We start from the raw sequence: 22,975 nt of genomic DNA, 5'->3' as shown, positions 1-22,975 counted from the left end.
ATAAAGTGTATATATAGACATATATATATATATTGTTTATATACATATGTATACATATATACAGTATATCACTAACAAAGTGAGCTCTTCCAGCTTCTTCTGAGAAGTGAAGTGAGCAGGTGATCATAGTTCAGTCACTGTCACTAAAGTGGAAATGATGAAGTTTCAAAAAGACAACAATAAAACACAAAGTTGTAAATATATTATATAATACTATAAAGCAAAATTCCTCAGGTGTCTGACATGATCCTCTTTGCATTGTTGGCTAAATGTGAAAAATGTGCAAAAACTATTAAATATTTGCTTTTTCACTTTCAGCTCCACACACACACACACACTCATTTTGAATAATTACAGTAAATGCTAAAGTGAATGGAGCTCATTTAATACGTGGTAAACTAATCTTACTCAGATATGAGATGTCGCTGTTGCTTCTTCTTCAGCTCAAACAAATGTCTCAGTGATGACGCCGAGATTTAATTAGGACAACGTGTGTTATAACATACAGAATCACATATATCTATACATGTATATACATATATACATGATGATGGAGTTTGCTGCTGCTGTGTTTCTCTCTGTGTTTCTCGTGCTGGGACTCGACACCACGCTCAGTTCCACCTCATGTGTCCCGGCTCGGGTCGGATGTCAGGACCTGGAAACTTTAAACATTTGCTACGTTTACATTTCAGGGCGAGGATTCTCTGATCCAGAGCGACTCGAGTCGCTGAGGTGGGATTTACTGTTACTGCTCAGTGACTCTGTAACAACAGGACACGTCTTTCTCAGTTAAAGCCAGGTCTCACTGCTGCTACTGCTCTGTCCGATTGTTGTGTGTGTGTGTGTGTGTGTGTGTGTGTCACTGCTCAGCTCTCCAGGGTTTGGGATCCTTGTTAAACACGAACCATATTGTCTCTGGTGATATTTACAAAGACTCGTTCCCTCTACTTTTACGGATTTACATTTTGAAGGTGTTTAAACAAATGTCAAATGTTTGCAATAACATGTTGAAATCAAATAAAATAAAAAGTGGAAAAATACAAACTGTCATTTTCCTCTTGTACTTGTTGCATAATCCTGAGCAGCACATCCTGTTCCAGATGGAGCTCATTTCTTCTTTATTCATAAGAGACTTTTCCAACAGAGGCTTAAATTAACACATCTGCACGTTGTGTTTTCCTACATTCACTATGTTCTCCTGCTCATACTAAGACTAAACAATTTGCTTATGATCACACTGATGAGATGAAATAAAGTACTCAAGAATTAGGATGTTGCTAATTGAACTCAATTGAACTTCAGTCCAATGTTTTACTGCACGAACGAAACCCTCAAACGCAGGGTTTGTGCTGATTAGCAGAGAAACAAACGTGTCGTCTTGTTCCTTTTCTGTCGCAGAACAAAGAGCCAAAGTTGCCCATAAAAAGACCCTTTAACAACATTTAACTGCCTGTAAAAATATGGTACTAATTAGCAGCGGTGCTACGTGCTGATGGTCACTGCTGTGGTTGAATTGGGAAAAAAAAACACAATTAGAAGGAGAGCAAGAAGAAAGACGGACAGATTTGTTTCCCCCACTTTTATTATGTCTTACTGTCATGAATGAGAGGAGAGAGGAAAAAAAGGTCAGGACTTTACAAATCGCAGCGGAGCAAGAACAAGTCGATCCACGTCCTCGTTCACAGACTGAGCGCGGCCTTCGTGACATATCACGCAGCCGCATTCAGGCGAGAGCTGCAACCATCAGCATTTAATCTGCGGATTATTTTCTGCATGAATCAATTCAGCGTTTGGTCCATGAAATGAATTCGTAGCAAATATCAACCGGTGCGACTGACGACGTGTCATACAGTGTCATGATATTGTGTTTACGGTCACAGAGGACATATTCATGTTTAAGAAGCTGAAATTACAAAACCAGAATTAGTTGAAAAACACAAACTTGATTAACTCATTATTGCAGACCTAACTATAAATAGTGCGATTTAGATTTATTTTTTAAAGATTTACAGACATTCATGATTATCAAAGTGGGTGATGCTACGACATGTAAGGAAAAAACTTTTTTTTCTTTCTATACATCTGTAACTAGACGCATGATTTTGGTCAAAACACAACATGTCTCAATCAAAATGAACGACACCTGGAAAGGCTGAGTGGGCATTAGAGCTTAACATTTTCAGAGACAAATCTCTGCTACTATGAACTATGATTTCACCTAATTAGTCATCGTGTCGTCTCATACCGGCATCTTTTGTCAAATGCAGTTACACGGAAGCAGCAACACACGCCGAGGGAAAAGGAGCTGCTACATGTCACTGACTGGAATAAACATTTTTTACATCTGCCACTGTTCCCTTTTTCTTACGGTTCACTCAGACAACAGGAACGCCGTTAAACTTCAAACGAACATGGAGAGTGATGGCGGGAGAGGAGAGGAGAGAGGAGAGAGGAGAGAGGAGAGGAGAGGCCGGCTCTGCTGCTGTTTTATGATTGAACACAAGGTCACCAGCAGAGTTGGATTCATTTGCTGGGCTGATACTTGTCTGCTTTTCTTTCTTTTTCTAAAAATCTGAACACAGCTGCTTCAAAAACTGAATTTTCTCTGGAGCTCGACATGTAATTTCTCCGCCCTGGAGATTGACTGAAGTTTCTATTCATCTTCCGAAATGAGCTTCTTCAGAGTCTTCAATAGATTTGTGCAGACCAGGGATTCAATTTTTTCAAGTTAAAGACATATTCATCATTGGAATGATTCTGGCATTGAAAATGGTCAAATTTAAAATGATTGCAATTTTAACAGACACTACCTCCTCATGGCAGGCTGACGAAAAATAATAATAATGATAATAGAAAAGAACAAACACTTAAATCCAGCTGAAAAGAAAAATATTAATACTGTATCTGATTTGTAACCAGCTGTATGAGACGAGGAAGAAAAACACGAAACACACTTGGACAGAGACACAAAATGTCCTGGGCATGGTTTGGCTTGAGTTCAACACACCTGTGTGTGTGTGAGATGCTGCGTGGACAGGTGTGAGGGAGGCAGGCAGGAGGTCAGGTGGTTCTGGACGGCGGTGAGTCTTTCCAGGAGAAGGTGGGATGTTAGGGGAAGTTGGTGGGGAAAAGGCTGAGCGGCTGGCCCTCGTTGGTGGGCAGAGGAGAGCGGTAGCCCTCGAAATTGCGCGGGATGCTGCCACTGGTGGAACCGGAGCTGTTGCTGAGGGTCTCGATGCTGCCCTCCCTCTGCAGTTCTGTAGAGAGAGAGAGACAGAGAGAGAGACAGAGAGAGAGACAGAGAGAGAGAATGTTGAGGTGGAGCCAATAGTTAATCTATTACAGCACACAAGAAGCCAGAACACTGGCTGATTAAACAGTAGACTTGTAAACAGCAACGAATACAAGTCTACAAACGTTCATATATATATATATATACAGTATACACACACACACACACATATATATACATGTACTGTATATATGGTTCAGTGCAAGCTGTACAAATACTTTGTTACAAAAATGTCTGTACTTGACTTTTACTCCACTACCTAAATAAGTTGTGTACTTTCACTCCCCTAACTATCTTCGTTACTACCAAATAAAATCAGAAGAAGAGTTGACGAACGGTCCGTGTTTCTATCGCACTTTTCTAGTCTCAAAGCTGCTTCACCCATTCACATTCACACAGCAACTCTACGTGCAGCACATTTTCTGTCACACATCTTTCATACCCAACATGGGGTTAAGGGAATCAAACCCACAACCTTCCAGTTGAAAGACGACTCACTCTGACATCTGCCATGTACTTCAAGACCGAGAAAAGGTGACTTGAACGTCTACCAAAGTCATTTTTAGGTACAAAGATTACATTTGACTGTGTTTGTGTGAAAAAAAGACATCACTAAACAACAAACGCAGAAGAAGAAAACGCCACCAGGGAAGCATTTCTAGTATTTGTTGTCATTCCAACACAGAAAGAAAGACAAAAGTACTGGTGTAGTTTTTGTCTTAGGGAGAGAGAGACAGAGACAGAGAGAGACAGGTGTGAAGACCAGACAACAGACACTGTCTCCAGCCCCAAAAGACAAACTGGTTGGATGTCGGTGCACCTGACAACATGTGACAGTCGATGGACAATAAATAATTGAGTGACTTGGTGAAGTGAAATATACTGGAGAAACAGCAAGTGAAGCACATATACAGCACATTACAGTCACATGATTGAAATATGTCAAATCTGATTTTTTTTTTACGATGTTTTCACAATATTAATAGATAGAACGATGTTGTGCATTAATGTGAACTGCAAGGGAAACAGTATCATAGAAAGGCGCCATTAGAGCCAGATGCAAATATTCACGTGCTTTGCAAATTGCATTTTTCTTTTCAAATAAATTTGTGATGCATTTTAATGGAAAGTAGCTCGATGACTTTATAGTACATGTGTGTCCCTCCCTGTGAAACCTTTGTTTCTCCCCACGTCTTCAGATGAAAGTGACTTTTCTGACTTTCCTGAACCATGAAATCAGTGTAAATGTAGGTCTAAAGCAGCTAATCTCATAAATAGAAACTGACCAATCACGTTTGAGCAGAGAATAATTATCCACACCTAAACAGACTAACAGACTGGAATGTGATTGGTAATACACACAGGAGTAGATTCATATTTCTGTGTAAACATGATGTAAGAGCGACAGGAAGCAGAAACCTGTATTTGCCCCATTGCAGAACCATCTCCCCATGAGGAATCTATTGCAGGTATTCAATACCGTAAATCATATCTGTTCACTGTACCACACCAAAGTTGTCATGGTTACTAATCATTATTGTTAGGAAAAGTATTTAAAGACTTCTTTTTAAACTCTACACAAAGAGAAATCAATACAATTAACAGAGTAGAACAAATACACAAGGTAAAAAGTCCAATTATGTCCAATGATCAGATTATGTGTCTCTATGTGTCATAAATGATGACATTTAAATCAGCTTTAAGACTTTAAGGATCGACAAGAACGCTGCAGATTTACATACAAGTTCACACAATGCATTGAGATCAGAACTGTGTGTGTGTGTGTGTGTGTGTGTGTGTGTGTGTGTGTGTACCCGTGTGATGATGCAGTCTAACTAATGAGGCCGTAACCCAGCAAACTGGAACATTATTCGGACGATTTTATCTGGGTTTCACGACTGCCAGGTAAACAGTAGAAACACAGCGTTCTCATTACAAAGTCATCTGTGTGCTCACTTTGTGTTGCTTTAAAAGTAGCGCCTGTTGCCAGTCACATTTTCTTTTGGTGACTGTTTTGCCAAAAATAATTAAGTCATTTTTTTTCTCCCCTCTTCTCGCTTTCTTTCCTCTGTAGGAGCCTTTTCCTCCCTCATTATTTTTTACTGACTGTTACCTTGTTTATTTTGCCTTGATGTTTCCGAGGAGCTCTCGAAGTCTAAGTGTTCATTCAGTTCAGCAGTTTATAGGTCCACCGAAAACTGATGACGCCGAATACAAGTCCAGTCCAGTGATACACTGTAGCTGACCGTCAATAAGGTAGAAATTCATAGTCATACAATGATTTAATTCATATTTTGGATTGAACTGTGCTGCATTGACCACAGACATCAACCAAAACGATTTATTTTAAAATCATTTAAAGCAGATTTTAATTGTATAATGTAGCAAGTTGATCTCTTTTTTAGTTTATTTCATATCTAGTTGTTCATATACATTAAGGAAGTTTAATTATTTGGTTCTAATGAGTATAAATACCTGAATGTGGTGGCTGGCGTTATTATTTTGGTTCCATATTCCACTGCTACTTATTTATTATGATTTACACACTAATATGAAATCATTGGGAGCAGAAAGCACATGTTAACGTGTTTTTGTTGAATATGCACCTCCTACAACAATGACAACATTAAAAACAGAGTAAACACAGCAGCACAGTGTTTTGCTTTAAACACTTTCCACTGCTGGAGTTCTTGCACAGTCATAACACCGTGTTTGCAGTGTGAGGCGACTTCTTCACGTCGCTCGCCGCTGTGTCCTCGACATGAACGGGACGCCATATTAGCATGAGGAGTGTTTTTCAGATTTCTGCTGTATAGTGACAGAAACCCACAGTGAGTCTTTAATCCGTCCTGCACATGTTCTGAGGCTAATATGGATATTGTTTTTGTCACGGAGGGCATGCAGGAAGTGGGAGCTTCTTCCTTTAGCCAATGGAACCTAATACAAACCACACTGTTATTATCCAGGCTAACACGCGATGTGCCACTCTGGTGTTAACCCAGCCCACTGTTCGCCCTCCAGCTGCCTCCTCCTTAATTCCCCAATGCTACAAAGAGCAGAAACATTGCAGTAATCCCAGACAGAGCACAGGGCTGCTGGTTCACAACACCAAAACACTCAAACACAATACAAAATAAAGATTAAAGATAAATTATATGGACTTTTGTTTGTTTGAAATGATTTGTGTAGTTTTGTCCAACTATTTACACTAAACACTTTTTTTATAGTGTATATAACCAGTAAGTGGAAACTTGGATGATGTTCTTGTCATTTTGTAATATATATAAAAAAATGGTTTTGTACACCTGTAAAACTGCTTATTATTAGACAATATAGACCAGGAAGTTGATTTAATGTCCACCTCAAACAGGGGATCACACAATGTTCACTGAGCGTGGAGTGAAAAACAAAACCATTGAGTGAGCAACAAGTCAGCGGTGATGAAAGAGCTCAGAGGAGACTGGTGAGGCTGCATGGAGCATTAGCAGAAAGGTTAACCGCTCTTTACAAGTTTGGTGAGCAGAGAAGCACAATAACAAACATATCCAACCCTGAGGAGGATTGTCTGGAGCCAAGGAGCACACCAGATTCCATTCCTGTCTGGGAACAGAATTCGGAGGCTGCAGTGAACACCTCGTCTGTTGAATCTGGATTTTTGCAGATGCAGAATCCTCTGAAGATCACAACGTGGCATGAAAAGCATAAACCTGTTTGCTTTGTGTCAACAGTCCACGCTGATGTGAGTGATGTTGTGGAGAAGACTTTCTTGACACACTTAAGACTATTAATACCAATCAATAATGGTTTGAATTCCACAGTGTGAGTATTGTCGCTGACCACGTTCATGCTACATAATAACACTCCATGTCATTTAGTAACACACACTGAATCACTGTGTGCACACTGTAGGTTTATCTGTCAGAATTTGGGTCATTGTAATGATATCATTTTTTTTTAGCCATGACTACAGACAAGCAGAGACAAGTGCTGGAGCCACTGAGACTGAGTCTTACTGCTGCTCTGCAGCCCAGTGCTGTTCCTATTAGTCTCAATTCTTCTGGCTTCTGAAGTGACACCCAGGGGTTGTTTGGAAAGGCACAGAAATTCCTTTGTAAAATGCTGCTATGCTTATTTTTACTGCCTGATAATTGCTTGGCTTATATCTTAAAAGCGTACCCCCTTGTTTTTTTAACATCCTAGTCTTGCTTCTTACCACGCTGACCATAACTGCCAGTCATTTGTCCCCGGCAGCCGGCCTTTTTTTTTGCTAACCTCAGCTAACCCAGTTGGATCTCCACGGTTGCGATGTTATTGTAGGCACCGTAAGCTGCCGAACACCCCAGTAAAGCCCTAAAGGCCCCGTCTAGTGCTGCCTAATCCACCTCATTGTGTGACGACTACCAGCTATTCAACAAGTCTTAACCTCTCACGCCCCCAACACAATCCCCCAGCGCTCTAATGTTGGTTATCATTTCCTTGGGGGCTGATATCACTAGGTAAAATAATATGGTCATTTACAAGGTGGTTTTGTCCAACCTGATGTGTAGATAATGCTGTTCTGGAGGGAGGCCAATGACGAAATGGAAACTACTGTAGGATTTCACTGATATGGGCTTGAAAACGGTGGCTGATCAGAGCTGGCTGATAAATAATTTGTTGTGATATAGTTGTATAGTTGTGCTGTAGTTGTTGTGCTTATCTTCAAAAATGTCATTTCCAATGCCAAAAACTATACATATTTAAAATCTGAAACATTACACTCCAGCAAATGTGACCCAGCCCCTGAGAGCTTGTTGCTGGTCTCACAAAAATGAAGCTGACAACTAAACAGAATTCTCAATTTTGTTTTCTACATATTACAAGAGTGTTATACATTAACCCCTTAACTTTTTTGCTTATTTTAACCATAAAAGGGCCAGAAAATGTCCTGTAACTAAGTGCTTTTGCCCATTTTCCCACATTGACATTCAATATCTGGCAGTTATTTACAATTTACTGCAAATGTATTAACAAAGAAAAGCAAAAGGTTTTATTTAGAAAAAAAATATGTTATGTACTTGACCACCAGATTTTTGAAATTTGTTTGAGTTTTTGTCTCAGCGTCCAAAATATCTACAGGCGTTTTTCAAACTCTGTCCTCTCTGGTGACAAGGAAGGTGATTCACCGGCTTCCTGCAACAGAAACAGTTGAATTTTTTCACAAACTGTCCCGTAATTACGTTAATGCAAAGTGCGCTTGTGCAAACATGTCGTCAAACTTCTTCACTAGAGGTGGAAGGGACAGTGGTGGAGTGTAATGAAGTGAGAGACATGTCCACCAAGCAGTGAAGTGGTGTGATTTCATGAAGAGGATGTTGATGCAACGATGAAAAACCATAAAAAGCCCTTTTTTTACCCCAAAATAACCACATTCACGCAAACACTATCATGTTGATTTGTTGTTGGAGACACGTTACATTATTTTTTACTAAAGAATAATCGACAGTTCAGTTTAGATGTGACAGAGGGTCATTTTCAGGTGACAATGTTGTATTTTACTGGTCACAAACACTAAATGTTTTTGACAGACACAAGTTCCCTCAGGATACTGGCGCGTGGACGGTGTAATCTTGGAGGTCATCCTGTTGCTGTTGTGTGTACAGCCACACAGACTGGAGCTGGATGACACCAGTGGACCGACTTCAAAAGAAAGAGCAAGTCAACACAAGATACTGAGTCAAAAAGCTATCAGTAAAACAGCAGCGGACGCCACAGCTGGAGATAAGAGTGCAGGTTTTTCAGGCCAGGGTTGGGGCTGGGGGGGGTGGAGTGGATCTTGGCAGTGCCGAACATGGAGGAAAAATGTCACTGTTTTCACAGACTTGTCCTTGCACCATGCATCCGAAACTCATCTAACAACACAGCGGAGACTTAATACCTCATCAGCCAGTCGGACATACACAGAGAGAATGGTCTGCACCGTCGGCTGTGAACGGGCCTTAATCCTCTTATGCGCTCACTCAAACACAAACAGGCTCCAGCATACACACTTTCATTTTCACGCAAACACGCGCACTAAATCTACTCAAAGCAGAGCACAAGAAATACTGCAGCTATCGCTAAAACAGATTTATCTTATTACACTCCATACTAAACCTTTAAGACTTTAAGACAAACTTTGGTATGTAAAAAAAATATATTAAATCTTTTTTTATTTGTTTTAATACGCAATGTTGAGATCTGGAAACAAAGGCCATGTTAAGTCAAACATGTGCAATAAGCAGGATCAGATGTCTTGTAGATGTGTCGTTTGTAACATATTAACCTCAACTTAATGATCTGGAGGCAAAATGAAAGTGAGAGCATTTATAAGATCAGTGCTTGAACAGCTATAATTAGCAGTGGCCGTCACAGTTTAACAAGGAAGTCAAGATGTTATCAACAACATTTTCCTTTTCTTTTTCTCAAAGACATTGGGCTGAACCCAGGGTTGTCTGAGCCCTGTCTGTCTGTCTGTCTGTCTGTCTGTCTGCCTGTTTCCCTTCCGGTCAGACGAAGATGATCCACCCCAAGATCTCAGGATTGAACTTGGTCACTTCAGTGTTATTTTTGCTAATATTATTCTAATTATCTTAGGGGCGGTTCACGTACATTGTCTGATGCATGCACAAGTACATTATTTTGATTGGCAACGCAGACACAAATAAGAGTGACACATCTGTGCATTCACATGCACTTCTGGGTCCGTCCACAACACTCCCAGATGACGAAACTTTCAACTTTTTGGGATTCAGCCACCATTTCCAGTGAGTCCTTTCATGCTCGGGCCAAAGAAGTAGATCAAACTTGTCTTTGTCCTCTCTGAACTAAACTCTGCAGCTCCCAATGTTTGGTTGCTTAGAAATAACAGTCACGACAGCAGCGAAACCCCACTACAACTCGGTTAAAACATTTCTGGCTTGCAGCCGTCAACAGCTAATCATGTATGAGCAATACTCATCTTCCAAAAGTGAGAACAATGACTTTGGGTTTGTCACTACCTGTGGTGATATGTCTGACTGAGGTGACCTGCTGCCTCACCAAACCCCCAAGGAGGAAGAAGAAGATAAACTGTGCCAAGGAAATGATGACTAATGGGTTTCTATCTCAACAGGAACTGATGATAAAGCCATGGTTGTGCTGTAGAAGACGGACCAGCTCAGTGTGACAATATTATTAGACAAATACTTCTTTAAGGACAGAAAGACCAGGAAAAGGCTTTTAAACGACAGTGCTGGTATGTTATAATGCAAGATTCTGCGTTAAGTTAAGGTCTGATACATGAATAATATATGTCAAATACCATTAATATAGGGATCTACAGATGTTCTGCCCATGGAAGCATTTCAGCATCCCTATGTGAGACCTTGCTTTGCACAATCCTTAGAAAGCTGTCCAGTTGGATGACTCAGTCCACATTAGTGGGAAAGCTCATTAACATCTACTGGAGATCATCCTGATGGACTGTGAAAAGCGAAGCTTAACACACCCTGCTGTGTAAAGGCCATTGCACATTAATGCAGATGGCAACACACACACACACACACACACACACACTCTACATACAGTATGCCAGAAACCACAACATGTGAAGGGATCAAATAAAGCCACATGTTGGATGATGAGACCCCCTTTCAGTTCATCAATGCTAAAATGCCAGGGATCAAACTCATGAATCGCATTCAGATCTGCCAGTGACCTGGGAACATAGATCCCCTTTACACCTGGCATTCAAATGTGTTTTCTGTGATCGGATTGCAAACGGATAATGCCTGACCTCATGTAAGGGCAGGTATAAATACACCTGAGGACAAATGCATCTCTGCTCTACCTACAACAACCTACGTGAGAGGAAGAAATATGTTGATGACTCGTGAAAGTGGCGACAAAACTGCACAGGCTCCTCTGCTTTTGTTGGTTTTCCACTTGACTTGACGACTCCCTCCGCTCAACCTCACATGTGGCGAACGTTGTTGTTGATATGGCAGCTCACGCCGTGTGACGCTCTGGTCTGCTGCTGGAGCTCTTTGCAGGAGAAGGTGACGTGGGGGGTGGGGGGTGTGAACGTGATCAGATAGCAGATATCGGATCTTGTTGTGGACATCAGAGATGCATTCTAATGTCAGGTGTAAATGGGGCCATACTGACTACAGGCATCAGTGTTAATACTGTAGCTCCGCCTCAATTCAGGAGAAAACCTCCTACATGAGATGTTCTGGTCTACAGGGCATTTTTTTTATTGTATTATCTCTGTTGTCTAGCAACATATCTGCAGCTGAATGTGAATCTATAAATAAATCATGTTTTCATTTTCATTTGTGTACCCTTATTAATTAAGTCGAATTGTTGTACTGGTATTCAGATGTTTTGTCATTGTTGGCCGCCATTATCTCTTCTAACTCCGTCACCGGTGCTTAATGAATCCTAATATAGGTTGGGGCTGGAAGGACCCCCACGTTAATTGTTTGGGAGAGCCTGAATCGTGGCTCTGTGAAGGTGTGTTCAGAATGAACTGAAAGTGTTTTTTTTGCATTGCTGGATCATTCGTGTTTGCTTGGGATATTCACATGAGTAAACAAAACCTGTGACTACTTGCTCTCGGGCACTAATGCTCGAGCTAACCAACAGCCTCCAACAACCACCCTTCTTTGGTTTGTCTCGATAGCTTGGACAGTGCACATGCAGCAACCGTCAAAAATCAAGATGTGGGAGAAACGTTGTAAAATTTTGTTTTTTGCCACGTTGCAAATTCACACCTCTTCATGTGTTTGCATTGTACTTTGTACGTAATCTAACTGCATGAAAAATGTACGTTGTGTTTGCTGTGAACGCATCGGGACGCAATCAGCATTCAAATGCAGCCTCTGAAGCAGGCAGCCCCTGAATTAAGACACAGCTATGGTTTGCGCTGCTGTCTGGAATTCATCAACACCTTGCTGATGGTTAAACAGTCCACACCTTTCCTGACTGTTTCTTTGCCTGACAAAGCATGTCTAACAACTCACAAACAGCGTCACACACTGCCAAGTCCACGGAGAACACATGGTAGCCTCATGCTTGACCTTTATAAGGTAAATAACAGCCTAAAGCTAGTTCCATGAATCCTGACACTCAACAGGTTGTGTGATTAAGGAATAAATGAAAAGAAAGTAAGTGATTCATGGGGCTGATTGAGGTCTTTGAGTGGGGACTTTCTATACTACCATGTCTCAGACCTTACATTGACATCAGCACCAGGTCCATATACAGGGCTGGCTACAACTTTCCCAATGGCTACTCATTAGAGTGTGTTATAAAAGGTGCCAACAACAGGCTAGGACAGTCCTGACACTTCATGTGGACTGCTTTGAATTAGGACTCTAATGAAAACCTAGTGGTGACCCAGGCTTTGACTGGCCACTTACTCAGCGTAGACTGGCAGCTGCCGCTGGTCCCAGACATGGACCAAAACAGACCAAGACTGGTCACATGGACAACTAATAATTGCATTGAGCATTTTCAGCTGAATTGGTCAAATTAACCAACGTGATACATAGATATAGAGGGTTTATATCAGGGAACTGCAGCAGGTTTGCCTCTTATACGTCACTCATCCTTTTGTAGCTGCAAACACTACCTACACTAAGGAAATCTTTCTCTTTTCTCGTGTCATATAAGCATATTAAAAAGACAGACTTTGCATGTAAGCACTTCTTGAACAAACTGCCGATACAGACCCTAAAAACTCCAAACCTAAAAATGTGCATATGTGGTTTGATGTCCTTTGTCAAGCATGTTGGGAGACCGCTGTTTATGGTTTTGGACAGCAGGGCTGGCCTCAGCTGAAAGCCCTTTTCGGTGTTGGTGTCCACTGAAGAAACTGATGGACATCACAGGATTAGGAGGCTGTCACTTGTCATCACATCACATGATCTGACCAGCCCCACAAACACGCCAACGTAAGGGATAGAACAAGGCTGCTGTTGAACACATGGAAAGCTCAAAGTGAAGCATTATCATGTGCTATAAATCTGTCTGTTTAAGTTGAAATGATGGGTGTATTTAAAAGACAATGCATTTATTCCTGGACAAAAAAAAATGCCATGTCTCCACTGGTTACTTGTCATATTCACATTGTTGTCATATGAGCTCACACAACGCTGATGTAGTCCATCAGCCCCACATAACTTGGGAAGGTGGAAGCACAACTGCGCTAGTAAAGTGAGACTGCAGGGAACTTTAGATGAAGGAATTATGCCCGGTTCTCTGAAACATCAGTGAGATGAAACCAAGGTTTTCTGAAGTCTCCTATAACAGGCCAGATTTCTCCAAGGCTTGAAATGAGGTGCTTATATAAGTGGAAAAAAGCAAATGTTTGTTTTTGATTGGCTACTGTTCTAATATGAGATCAGAGACATTTTTTTTACTTTCGTCATGACTTGGATCCTCATCACTGTCTTCTATCCTGACATCACTGTGTTACCTGATCATCTCTTCTGAGGTTTGATGATATTTGACAGTATTGACTTCTACTACTGCAACAATGATGTTACAGTCTTACCAGGTCTGATGTTTCTGTCTCTGCTACACCAGTCAAAGCAGTAAAGACATCAAGCACACATGTTTACACACACACACACACACACACATGCAGGGCTCTCATTTTTTGTTCTGGGAAGAAGTGTAAAATCACAACAGCAGAAAAATGAAAGCAAAGTTGTGTACAGCTTGTGTAGCTGTTAAGAGGTTGAACTAGGCTCTTATTGTACCGTGGGTATTTGTGTCCACTTTTATCCTGAGAGACATGCTAACATATACGACACACACACACAAATAGATGACGAAGCAGTCAGCTAAGGGTCAAAAGGGAAAAAGTTCAGCTGGTCAGTATAAAAGAGAAGCTGGATACAAAGAGCAACGTCCATTACATGTGGATTTCCTTTATATACAGTAGAAAAGCAGCTTTACAAGGGGACAAATCTATCATTCTTGGGTTTGAATAAACAGTATGCTTGGTGTAGAGCAGAAAAAGGTCAGCTTTTAACCTGAAATTTGACCTATGACATATATGATTTCCTTTATCTGCTTTCATGTGAAGCACTTACATTTTCTTTGACAGGTTATATACGGTTCAAGAGAGCAGGAAATGGAAGATTTACATTGAAAGGCAGCGAGAGAACGTTAGCGACCTGCCACAGGACGCCCAGTGTCACACACCCAGTGCTTCATATGAAGGATTGCTCAAAAAAACGTGCATTAAAGTGAATTACTGAGAGTGATGTCACCGTCATCACACTAGACAACATTTCTGCTGATGTGTCATATCCACTTTCAGTTACAAAGAGCACTGGAACAAAATGTCTTGCCTCTCCCAAAACACATTTTTATGCATCATCTAAAAAATTGGCTTTCCATTCTCTCTACTTATTTATGCTGCAAAATTCCTTGATTTTCTAAGTGTTAATATGTATGTACAATTAATTCAGAACATATCAAGTCACCTAACTTATTTTTTTGGGAGATAAATATTAACCCATAATGTCAATTCTTGACAATTATTAAAAAAAAACAAAAAAAACAAAACAAATTCCGAACACATATTTAAATCTTCCTTTGACTTTTCAAAAGTGTTATGTTATGTTAATGCTCTAGAAACTGCTGCAATGAAACCATTTCTAAAGGTTAAACTGTTTCCAGGCATAAACCAAACCATTAAAGGTCATCAAATGTTGTAAAAATGTTGGTTTATGGTTTTACATGTGTGGTGGTGTTTTATAATTCCTTTGATACCTCAATATTTAAAAGGTAAAAAAAGTTTTTTTACTTTATTATACAATCCTACACATGAATACTGTAGATGTGCAGAATATTCTTGTAATGGTTTTTAATTCTTACTATATACAGTATTTTTATTTCCAAAAAAAATATATCTGGCTCAAATAATTACTTAAATGACATGCCTAAAAAAGAGAATTAATTAATTGCAGTTGAATTAATTAATTAATTGAATTAATTGCAGGCATTAATCCACTTCATCAACCAATCCCTATGCCTGTGTGCCTTTTCGTTTAACCTTTTAAAGGCTGAGGCTTGAAATAGAGACCATTGTAAAAGGGAAGCTTCACAATAACCTCCCTCTGATTATTGTGATTATCATTAGGATCATTTTAGCTCTTTAGCTAATTACAGAATTAGACGTCCTTGTTTTGCTCTTGTTTGCATTTTAGTGAATGAATGGAAAAAAGAGAGACATGTCATTAGCATCAACATGAAGCACTTGCTTTTCATACAGCATTTTTAGTTGACGTAATGTGGCTTTATTGTGCCTGAGCTTTCATCTTGGACATGTGGATGCAGAGATATTGTGTGTGTGTGTGTTCCTTTTCTTTGGTGTACAGCCAATTTTTTAATCAATTTTAAAAGTTTTAAATATAATCAATTTTATTTATTCATTAACAGATAGTAAAAAAGACAGTGGCAGTTACTCACGTAAGCTGAGATGTTACAATAGTGGCTACTATAGTGTCCTCTTGTATTGTTGGCTAATTGCATACATTAAAAATGGAACATCAGTTGTGCAAATGTATGATTTATTCACAACAGAGGCTCAGGTGGTAAGATGTGAGTTAAAAACAAGATAAATGGTTTATTATGTCTTTAATAAATAATAAATTCATCATTATAAAATAAATGTCATGAATCACTTCATGTAAGGAGAGAGGGGGGAGAATGGGAATGGTCTGATCCACTGTTTCACCTCAGGACGAGGTCAGCGACACATTGGTAATGCACAAACAACAGGTACATGGTCACATATTAATAACTACATGCTGCAGTTCCAAACCAGGTGTTAGACAACCACGCACACACACAGCAGCCCTCTCCTCAGTTCACAAGACGACTCCAGTAAAAAGCAAGACATCTCAAAGCCTACTATACTATTATGAATACTATTACCTGGTCGAAATCTCATAGAGTTATATTTTAAACCGATAATTGTTGAGTTCCATTTGCAAGTTGTTAAGATAAAGATGTTTTTTATTGGCCCTTTCTGTCTTAAACACCTCTCCACTTCTTTCATATGCAATCAGATGACCTGAGGAAACCCTAACCCTATCTACTGATCGGCTACATGTGCGTGAACACAAAGCCCTGTGAATACACTGTGTGTGTGTGTGTGTGGTGCTGTGATCTCATAGAATTGTATACGTGCCTGTGTCTGCAGTCCAGCTCTCATACTATAAATGGGTCAGTTTGCTGGATTACTTCATCATCAGAAACACGACGGTTTAATAAAGCTGCGTTTCATCACTTGATCTCACATTAGTACGCTGAGATCATATCAGTTATTTACAGATTGGCTTTCCTGTAGCAAACTGTTGAACAAATGTAAAGTGGAAACTGACAACTTCCATGTCCATAAAGATGTTAGTAAGATCTAAGACACAAAGATGATGTGGACGCCAGGAAGGACAGGTGCTACACGGCACCAGATCTTCACTTTGGAGATGATGGAAGAGAATGAAGTATGTACACTGTAGAAGTAAATACACTAAATAAAAGCTATTGGAACACTGTGCAATGCATAGTAATAGTAAGAAATATTGAGGTCTGGTGTGGAGGAGTAACTCTAAAAGTAAATCACAGGGGGAAAACCAGCAGCCCATAAATCAAATCATCGTTTTTTAAGTGAAAACTATGAGCTATCATCATTTTCCTACAATCACTGATCTTTACAATCACTTTTAACATCATAATGACAAGTTTAAGCTAAAGAAAGAGATGGAAAGATGGGACTATTTCCTGTGATTACTGACTGATGGCAGCTACAGTATACATGGTGATGGTTTGCTGGTTTGGAACAATCAGACGTAACACCATTGCACTTTTGGCCAGAGTGCATCCGTGTCACCACCAACAGACCTGGTTCTGTGGACTGGATCCCAAACTGCCCTCCGTGCCTTGTGGTGTAACATTTCCACACCTGTACTTTCATGTGGTCCAGCATGAACCACTGCAATCTGATCACCCAACACATTTTGAATGCACATGTAAATGAGGTAGATGTGTTCTATACATGAGCTGTTACCATGGTTGTCGTCATGTGTGATATTGCCAGGCGTCAGCAAGTGACAAACTTCATGTCTCTTTGTGAAGCCTTGAAGCCACATGAAAGTTTAATATGGGCTTCATTTGCTCTAAGTCATCTGCTTTTCATTGTGTATACAGATGTGAGTGCCAAGCATGCGTGGTTAGGGCTGTTTCATTGTCTGAGAATTAATTAAAGATTATCTAAAAGGTTGAGTAGTGTTTTTAGGTCTGACAAACACCTCACGGAGGGCTTTAATGTATTTTACCATCATACTCATTCACTTCACAGGCTTTGTTGCTTCCAAAGAATCCTTTACACTGATATATGTATAGGTATATATATATATATATATATATATATATATATATATATATATACATATATATATATATATATATGTATATATATATATGTATATATATACATATAAAATGAAATCTGCTACATTACTCAACCATGTCCGGATTCAAAAGGCTGTAGCTGTTATCATAGCCTCTCATGGCTTTATCTCACGGCCTCCCTGATCATTCTCAATGACTTTTGCTGAATATTCTCAGAGCAATGAATTATAAAAATAGGAAGGAGGGCAGTTTAGGACATTCTTCCATATAAGGCATTCAAAGTGTTCCAATCAGTTGTGTACACAAATAGTACAGGAAGTAGTTATGTGTGCAAGCACTTCCTCCTTTCACAACTCTGCAAACCACACTCCGACACTGAACCCTAAACTCCACTGAGGTTTTTATTGTAACATGCTGTGGGATTATTTTAAAAGGATTCAAAGCAAACTGAGATTCCGAGGCTTATTTTAGGAGTCACAATCTCTTATTTAGAAGAACATCCAAGAACATCCTGCTTCAAAAGATCCAAGATCCAAGATCCAAGGTGAACCAGCATAATAACGTTTTATAAAAATGTAAATTACTTTCATGTAATATGACAAGAGTATGTGGGATATAAAATCTAGTTTGTGTTTATAAATTCATAGCTGTTTTTAGACATTAACTTAGGTTAATGTCTGGAGAATAAGGTCCAGACTTGGACCTTGATGGAGATTGTCTCGATGAGGCAAGTTAACAACAGCAGGATATATATATAATCCATATCTGGATTGAGCGTGCAGAAGCTCCAGACATTTTCATTCACTCGCTGTGGATTAGCTGGAGTCTCTCCTTCTGCATTATTGCTGCATTCACTTGGACAGTATCTGGGAGTAAGACTAGGAAACTGGCAGGAGAAGAGACCATGGAGAGACCATGTCTCCAAATGAGATGATCTATATAAGTAAATATAAGACGATGACGACCAAGATACAGTATTTAGAGTCTGCTTAACACAAAGATTCTAAAGTGTATGGGTTTTCAAAAAGTGAATCTGTTCAAGAGCTGCTGGAGAGTAAAAATGTCACATGTTCTCTTAGGTCAAACCTGATCTTTTGCATCATTTTCACTTTTTAAAATCAGTATTTCTCTGATGCACAAACTACAATGTCATTGAAGAACCATGCAAATTGTATTTCTGGTCCTGACACACAGAATATTCAAGATCACAGTGTGTTTAACCCTCACTAGGGTCCCTTGTTTCAGTTGTTGACAGTTTGGGGAAAAAAAATGGCCTGATGGAGTTTGATTGACGGGTCACAGATCATGGTGAGTAAGTTGCTCGAGTCAGCGGAGGCAACAAGTGTTTTTCTGTGTGCAGCCACCGCCGCTGGTGGTGGTGAAGCAGATTGGGTGAAGTGGATCGCCCTGAGCCATGAGTCCATCTCTGTTGCTCTGTACAATATGTGTTCTCAGCCCGCTTTTTGTCTCAGCGACCCAAAACAGAAGCGGGAGCACGGCTTTAAAAAGTGCCTCCCACCACTTTCACTTTTACCATTTCCCTCTTTCTCTTTCTTGCCCTAATTCTCCCTCACTCTGCTCTCGCTTGTCCTTCTTTTCTGTGAACCCTTACAGCCCTGTTTGTGTGTGTGTGTGTGTGTGTGTGTCACTCTCTCTCTCTGTGAGTGTCTCCCTTGAGCGAGCTGTTAAGTGCAGTCTCCAAAAAACTCCACAAAAGCCCATTTGCAGTCAGCTAGAGCTCCACACACACACACACAGTGACACTAACAGGCATGGACACAATTTCTTTCACACACTGACATTCTCACACATGTAAACACACACACCCTTACACATGCACACATGCACACTTTTCACACTTCCCTCTGGGCAAACGAGGCAGAGTGGCAGAAGTGAGGCTGGGATAAATGATACAATGATTTCCAGGCCTGACTTGTCAGTGGAGAGAGAGGATGAAGAGGATGAAGAGGAGGAGGAGGAGGAGGAGGAGCGAGCGAGCACTGGCAGCTCTGAATACAGGAATTATTCTTCATCATCTCACACTGTCACCGCACATTAAGCTCAAACTCTTAACTGGGGAAGGAGAGAGAGGGTGAGACAGAGAGAGGTTGGGACGAGAGGAGGGGGGTGTGGGAGGGGTTGGACTGAAGGGAAGATATAATGACCACACTCTGCTTCCTCACTCACCAACTCTTCTCTCAGCACCACAGCACCATACGCTCTGGCTTCAGCCAGACTCACATTCCCTTTTCTGTTCTTTCATTTGGTCCCTGATGTCTTCTCTCTCTCTCCTCTCTGCATTTGTTCTCTCTGTCTGTCACGGCACTGCTGAGTAGCTCTCAGCGAGAGAGTGCACTCATTTGATCTCTCTCGCTTTCTTCTCCCTCTTTGGTTAAAGCGAGGGGACAACATGGCCCTCTGGGCATTTCACAAAATGATTAACTAATAGTTTTGAGTTAGTCAAGTGGCATGTGTGTCAATGAGTGAGTGTGTGTGTGTGGTCCGTTGCGTGAGTACTCCGGCCTGTACATTAGGCCTGATATTGAGATCATTGCCACAGCTATGCTACACACAATATATACAGCTGTACACGTAAGGATGCTGCAAGAAAGCTGTGAGCGCGAGACTGGCCACATCAACGCCAGTCGAAATGCAAAAGACTTCACTGGATGGCTGACATGTCTAATTCATTATTTATCCACATCGCTCTCTGGACAGACTAAAATGGCTTGGATTCACACTGGCTTGTTGAAAACTATTACACTGGGTTCATTTGAGGAAACCAAAAGCAGACACTTTCAACTCTCCAAGGTCTTTTTCTTGTCTTCAACTGGCCAGAATATCACTCTGTTTATTTGTGTCTGCCATCCTCCGTTTGAAAATGGCCAGTAAGAGATTTTATAAACACCGGATCAGCGCGGACCCCCATTTTTATGGAACGAAAGGGATGTGTACAGTACGCGAGTGGAACATGCATGCAACTCTCTGTGGATGTGGTTGCCTCAATGAAGCTGTAGCCTTAGCAGTTTCGGTTAACATGGATCATCCTTTTCTCCCCACACTTTATCCTCCTTAAATAGTTTGATTCTGCTCTGAATTTTGTGTACATGACCCCAAACACAGAACTGTGCTTCATCCAAACCTGTCATACTGTATAAGTTCAATATACTGGAATACAATACAATTAAAATATCACAAATACAACTTGTAAATGGAGTCCAACCTCAGTAGATAACATAAAAAGGTGGCGCTGGATTAAGAGGTGTGTTTCTGACGGGAACACTAATGTCAAGGTCTTTGCCTATTTGTTTAAACCCTAAATCTAAAGAGGATCGTTCAGGTTGTGTGAGGTGGTGTGTATGAGGTACTTATGTATAGTTAGTGTGTTACATACAGTCGATCAAGTTCAGGATGCTGTCTGTTTGCAGAGGGAACCAGAACAAGATTATCACACTTTTTAGGCCCACCTGAAGAACATCTCTTTCTTCTGGCACTATATTTCTATATGCATTGGCATAAGAGTGCTAGTGCTGTGTATAATGTATTATATAGGGTCAAAGGGCACAGAGGGAGTGCGGGTTGCACTGATGTCTTCAGTTGAGGCAGCAGAATGTTTGGGGTTGATCGGTGCAGGCAGATTTTGGATCAATTTGAGGTTTAGTGAATTATGGAGGTATAATATATAACAGAGTTATAGCATACAGAGATTTTTTTTACCAGTTTTCATGTTCCAAGGGTTTTTTGGGCTAATTGGTGGACACTGGGAAGTACTAGCCACTTCCTTATCGTTCCTTATGTGTAAGGAAGGGTAAGTATTCACAACGTCACTTCAAAATCATCTATTAAAAAGCTTCTTTTTTTTTAATAGGTCTAAAAGTCTGTTAAAAATATGAAATTGATGAAATTAAAATGTGTAAACTTTTCTCCATTTAAGCTCCATTTCAAGCTGAATATGTTTCAGCTTTTTAACACTTGCCAGAAGTTACACATCAACAATGGACTCCGTAAATAAAGTTTGACCAAATATACATTATCAGTATAGTGTAGCATCGCGAGACACCACACTAGTTTATCCACCAGCCTCATACACGTGTTGCTCTTGTTGCCGTGAGTGACCAAACGGTTGCGAGTGTTTGCGCAGAACCCAAGTCAGCAAACGTCTGCAGTGATTGATAGAAATAGAGGGACCTCCAAGCCTGCGCACCACCTGCTCCCCTCCACCCAGCCTCGTGCGCTGTTTCTCTTATGATAGGTATCAGTGTACTAAAACAAGGCTGAATAACAAAGAAAGCCAGTCAGTTGGCAGGATAATAGTGTGGATGGAGTACGTGGCCAATTCAAATACAGGATGTATTGTACAGCCATTAAATCACACAGCTGTCTGAACAGGCGTGCAGTCTAGTTTCCATGTTTACTTGATAGACTAATTAATGAGGTTTTCAATGGAATGATTTATATAATAGCAGAACTTAAAGAGGCTATTCATTTTTATATAATAGACAAAATGATTTTTCCCCCTGTGCAGCTTGTCTGCATGGCTTCAGGCCTTGAAACAGCTTGTACGCACTGATCAGCTGCTTTCGTGTAGAGTGATACGCATTATTGACACCCTTATCAAACCGTACACAATTTTAATGCAAGAGTTTCTGTTTTGTCAGGGTTACTGGTTAAACTTTGTTCTTTAAAATCTGAATAACGCTATAAAAATGTCCCATCTCTTACTTTGTGTACTCCGATCATGTTGCTGTTGATTGCCATAGAGCTTTGGATGGGTTCAGATATGATAAGTGGGCTTTTGGAGATCAACCTTTGATTTTATTTGCGTGTCATAATGGACGACAACAACAACAATGCCATGTTGACAATGACCAACAGGAGCACAGATCTTCAAGTTAACATTTGATTTTGTGTTTGTACCATAGCAACAAAGACTCTTTGATTTTGATTGGCTGCAAGGTGTACGTTATTTTCAGAGAACCACATCTCTGCTCAGGCAGACATTTGTCTAAATGAATAGTTAGAGCTGGAGCACTATTAGTCATTGGTTTGTCCTGCATTTTGCATAGACAGACTCATTTTAATTTCAATTAAAGATATTGCCAAAATAAAGTCTACTATTTAAGTGTGTGCACCGTGAAAATATGAATAAAAACGCTCCATTTGTTGCTGGTAAGTGGTCATGGTGTAAGTAGGACACTTAAACAGCCCCATCTGTTGATGAAAAATAATGCCGTTTGCTGCACGTTGAGCGAT

General features: G+C 40.3%; 1 protein-coding gene across 2 annotated transcripts in view; it reads right to left on the bottom strand.

The window, feature by feature from the left end:
• Positions 1 to 1,564: 1,564 nt before the first annotated feature.
• bcas3 (BCAS3 microtubule associated cell migration factor) overlaps positions 1,565 to 22,975 on the bottom strand; it is a 310,652-nt gene continuing 289,241 nt past the window's right edge. For both annotated transcript variants that reach the window (XM_044031520.1, XM_044031522.1), the window contains one exon: positions 1,565 to 3,257. In XM_044031520.1, coding sequence (XP_043887455.1) covers positions 3,109 to 3,257 — 149 coding nt within the window. In that variant the 3' untranslated portion in view covers positions 1,565 to 3,108. The remainder of the gene's footprint in view (positions 3,258 to 22,975) is intronic.

Source organism: Solea senegalensis, linkage group LG8 (assembly GCF_019176455.1).
Source record: "Solea senegalensis isolate Sse05_10M linkage group LG8, IFAPA_SoseM_1, whole genome shotgun sequence".
Classification (NCBI taxonomy): Eukaryota; Metazoa; Chordata; class Actinopteri; order Pleuronectiformes; family Soleidae; genus Solea; species Solea senegalensis.
Note: the sequence above shows the minus strand (reverse complement) of the source record. Positions and strands in the feature narration are given on the sequence as shown.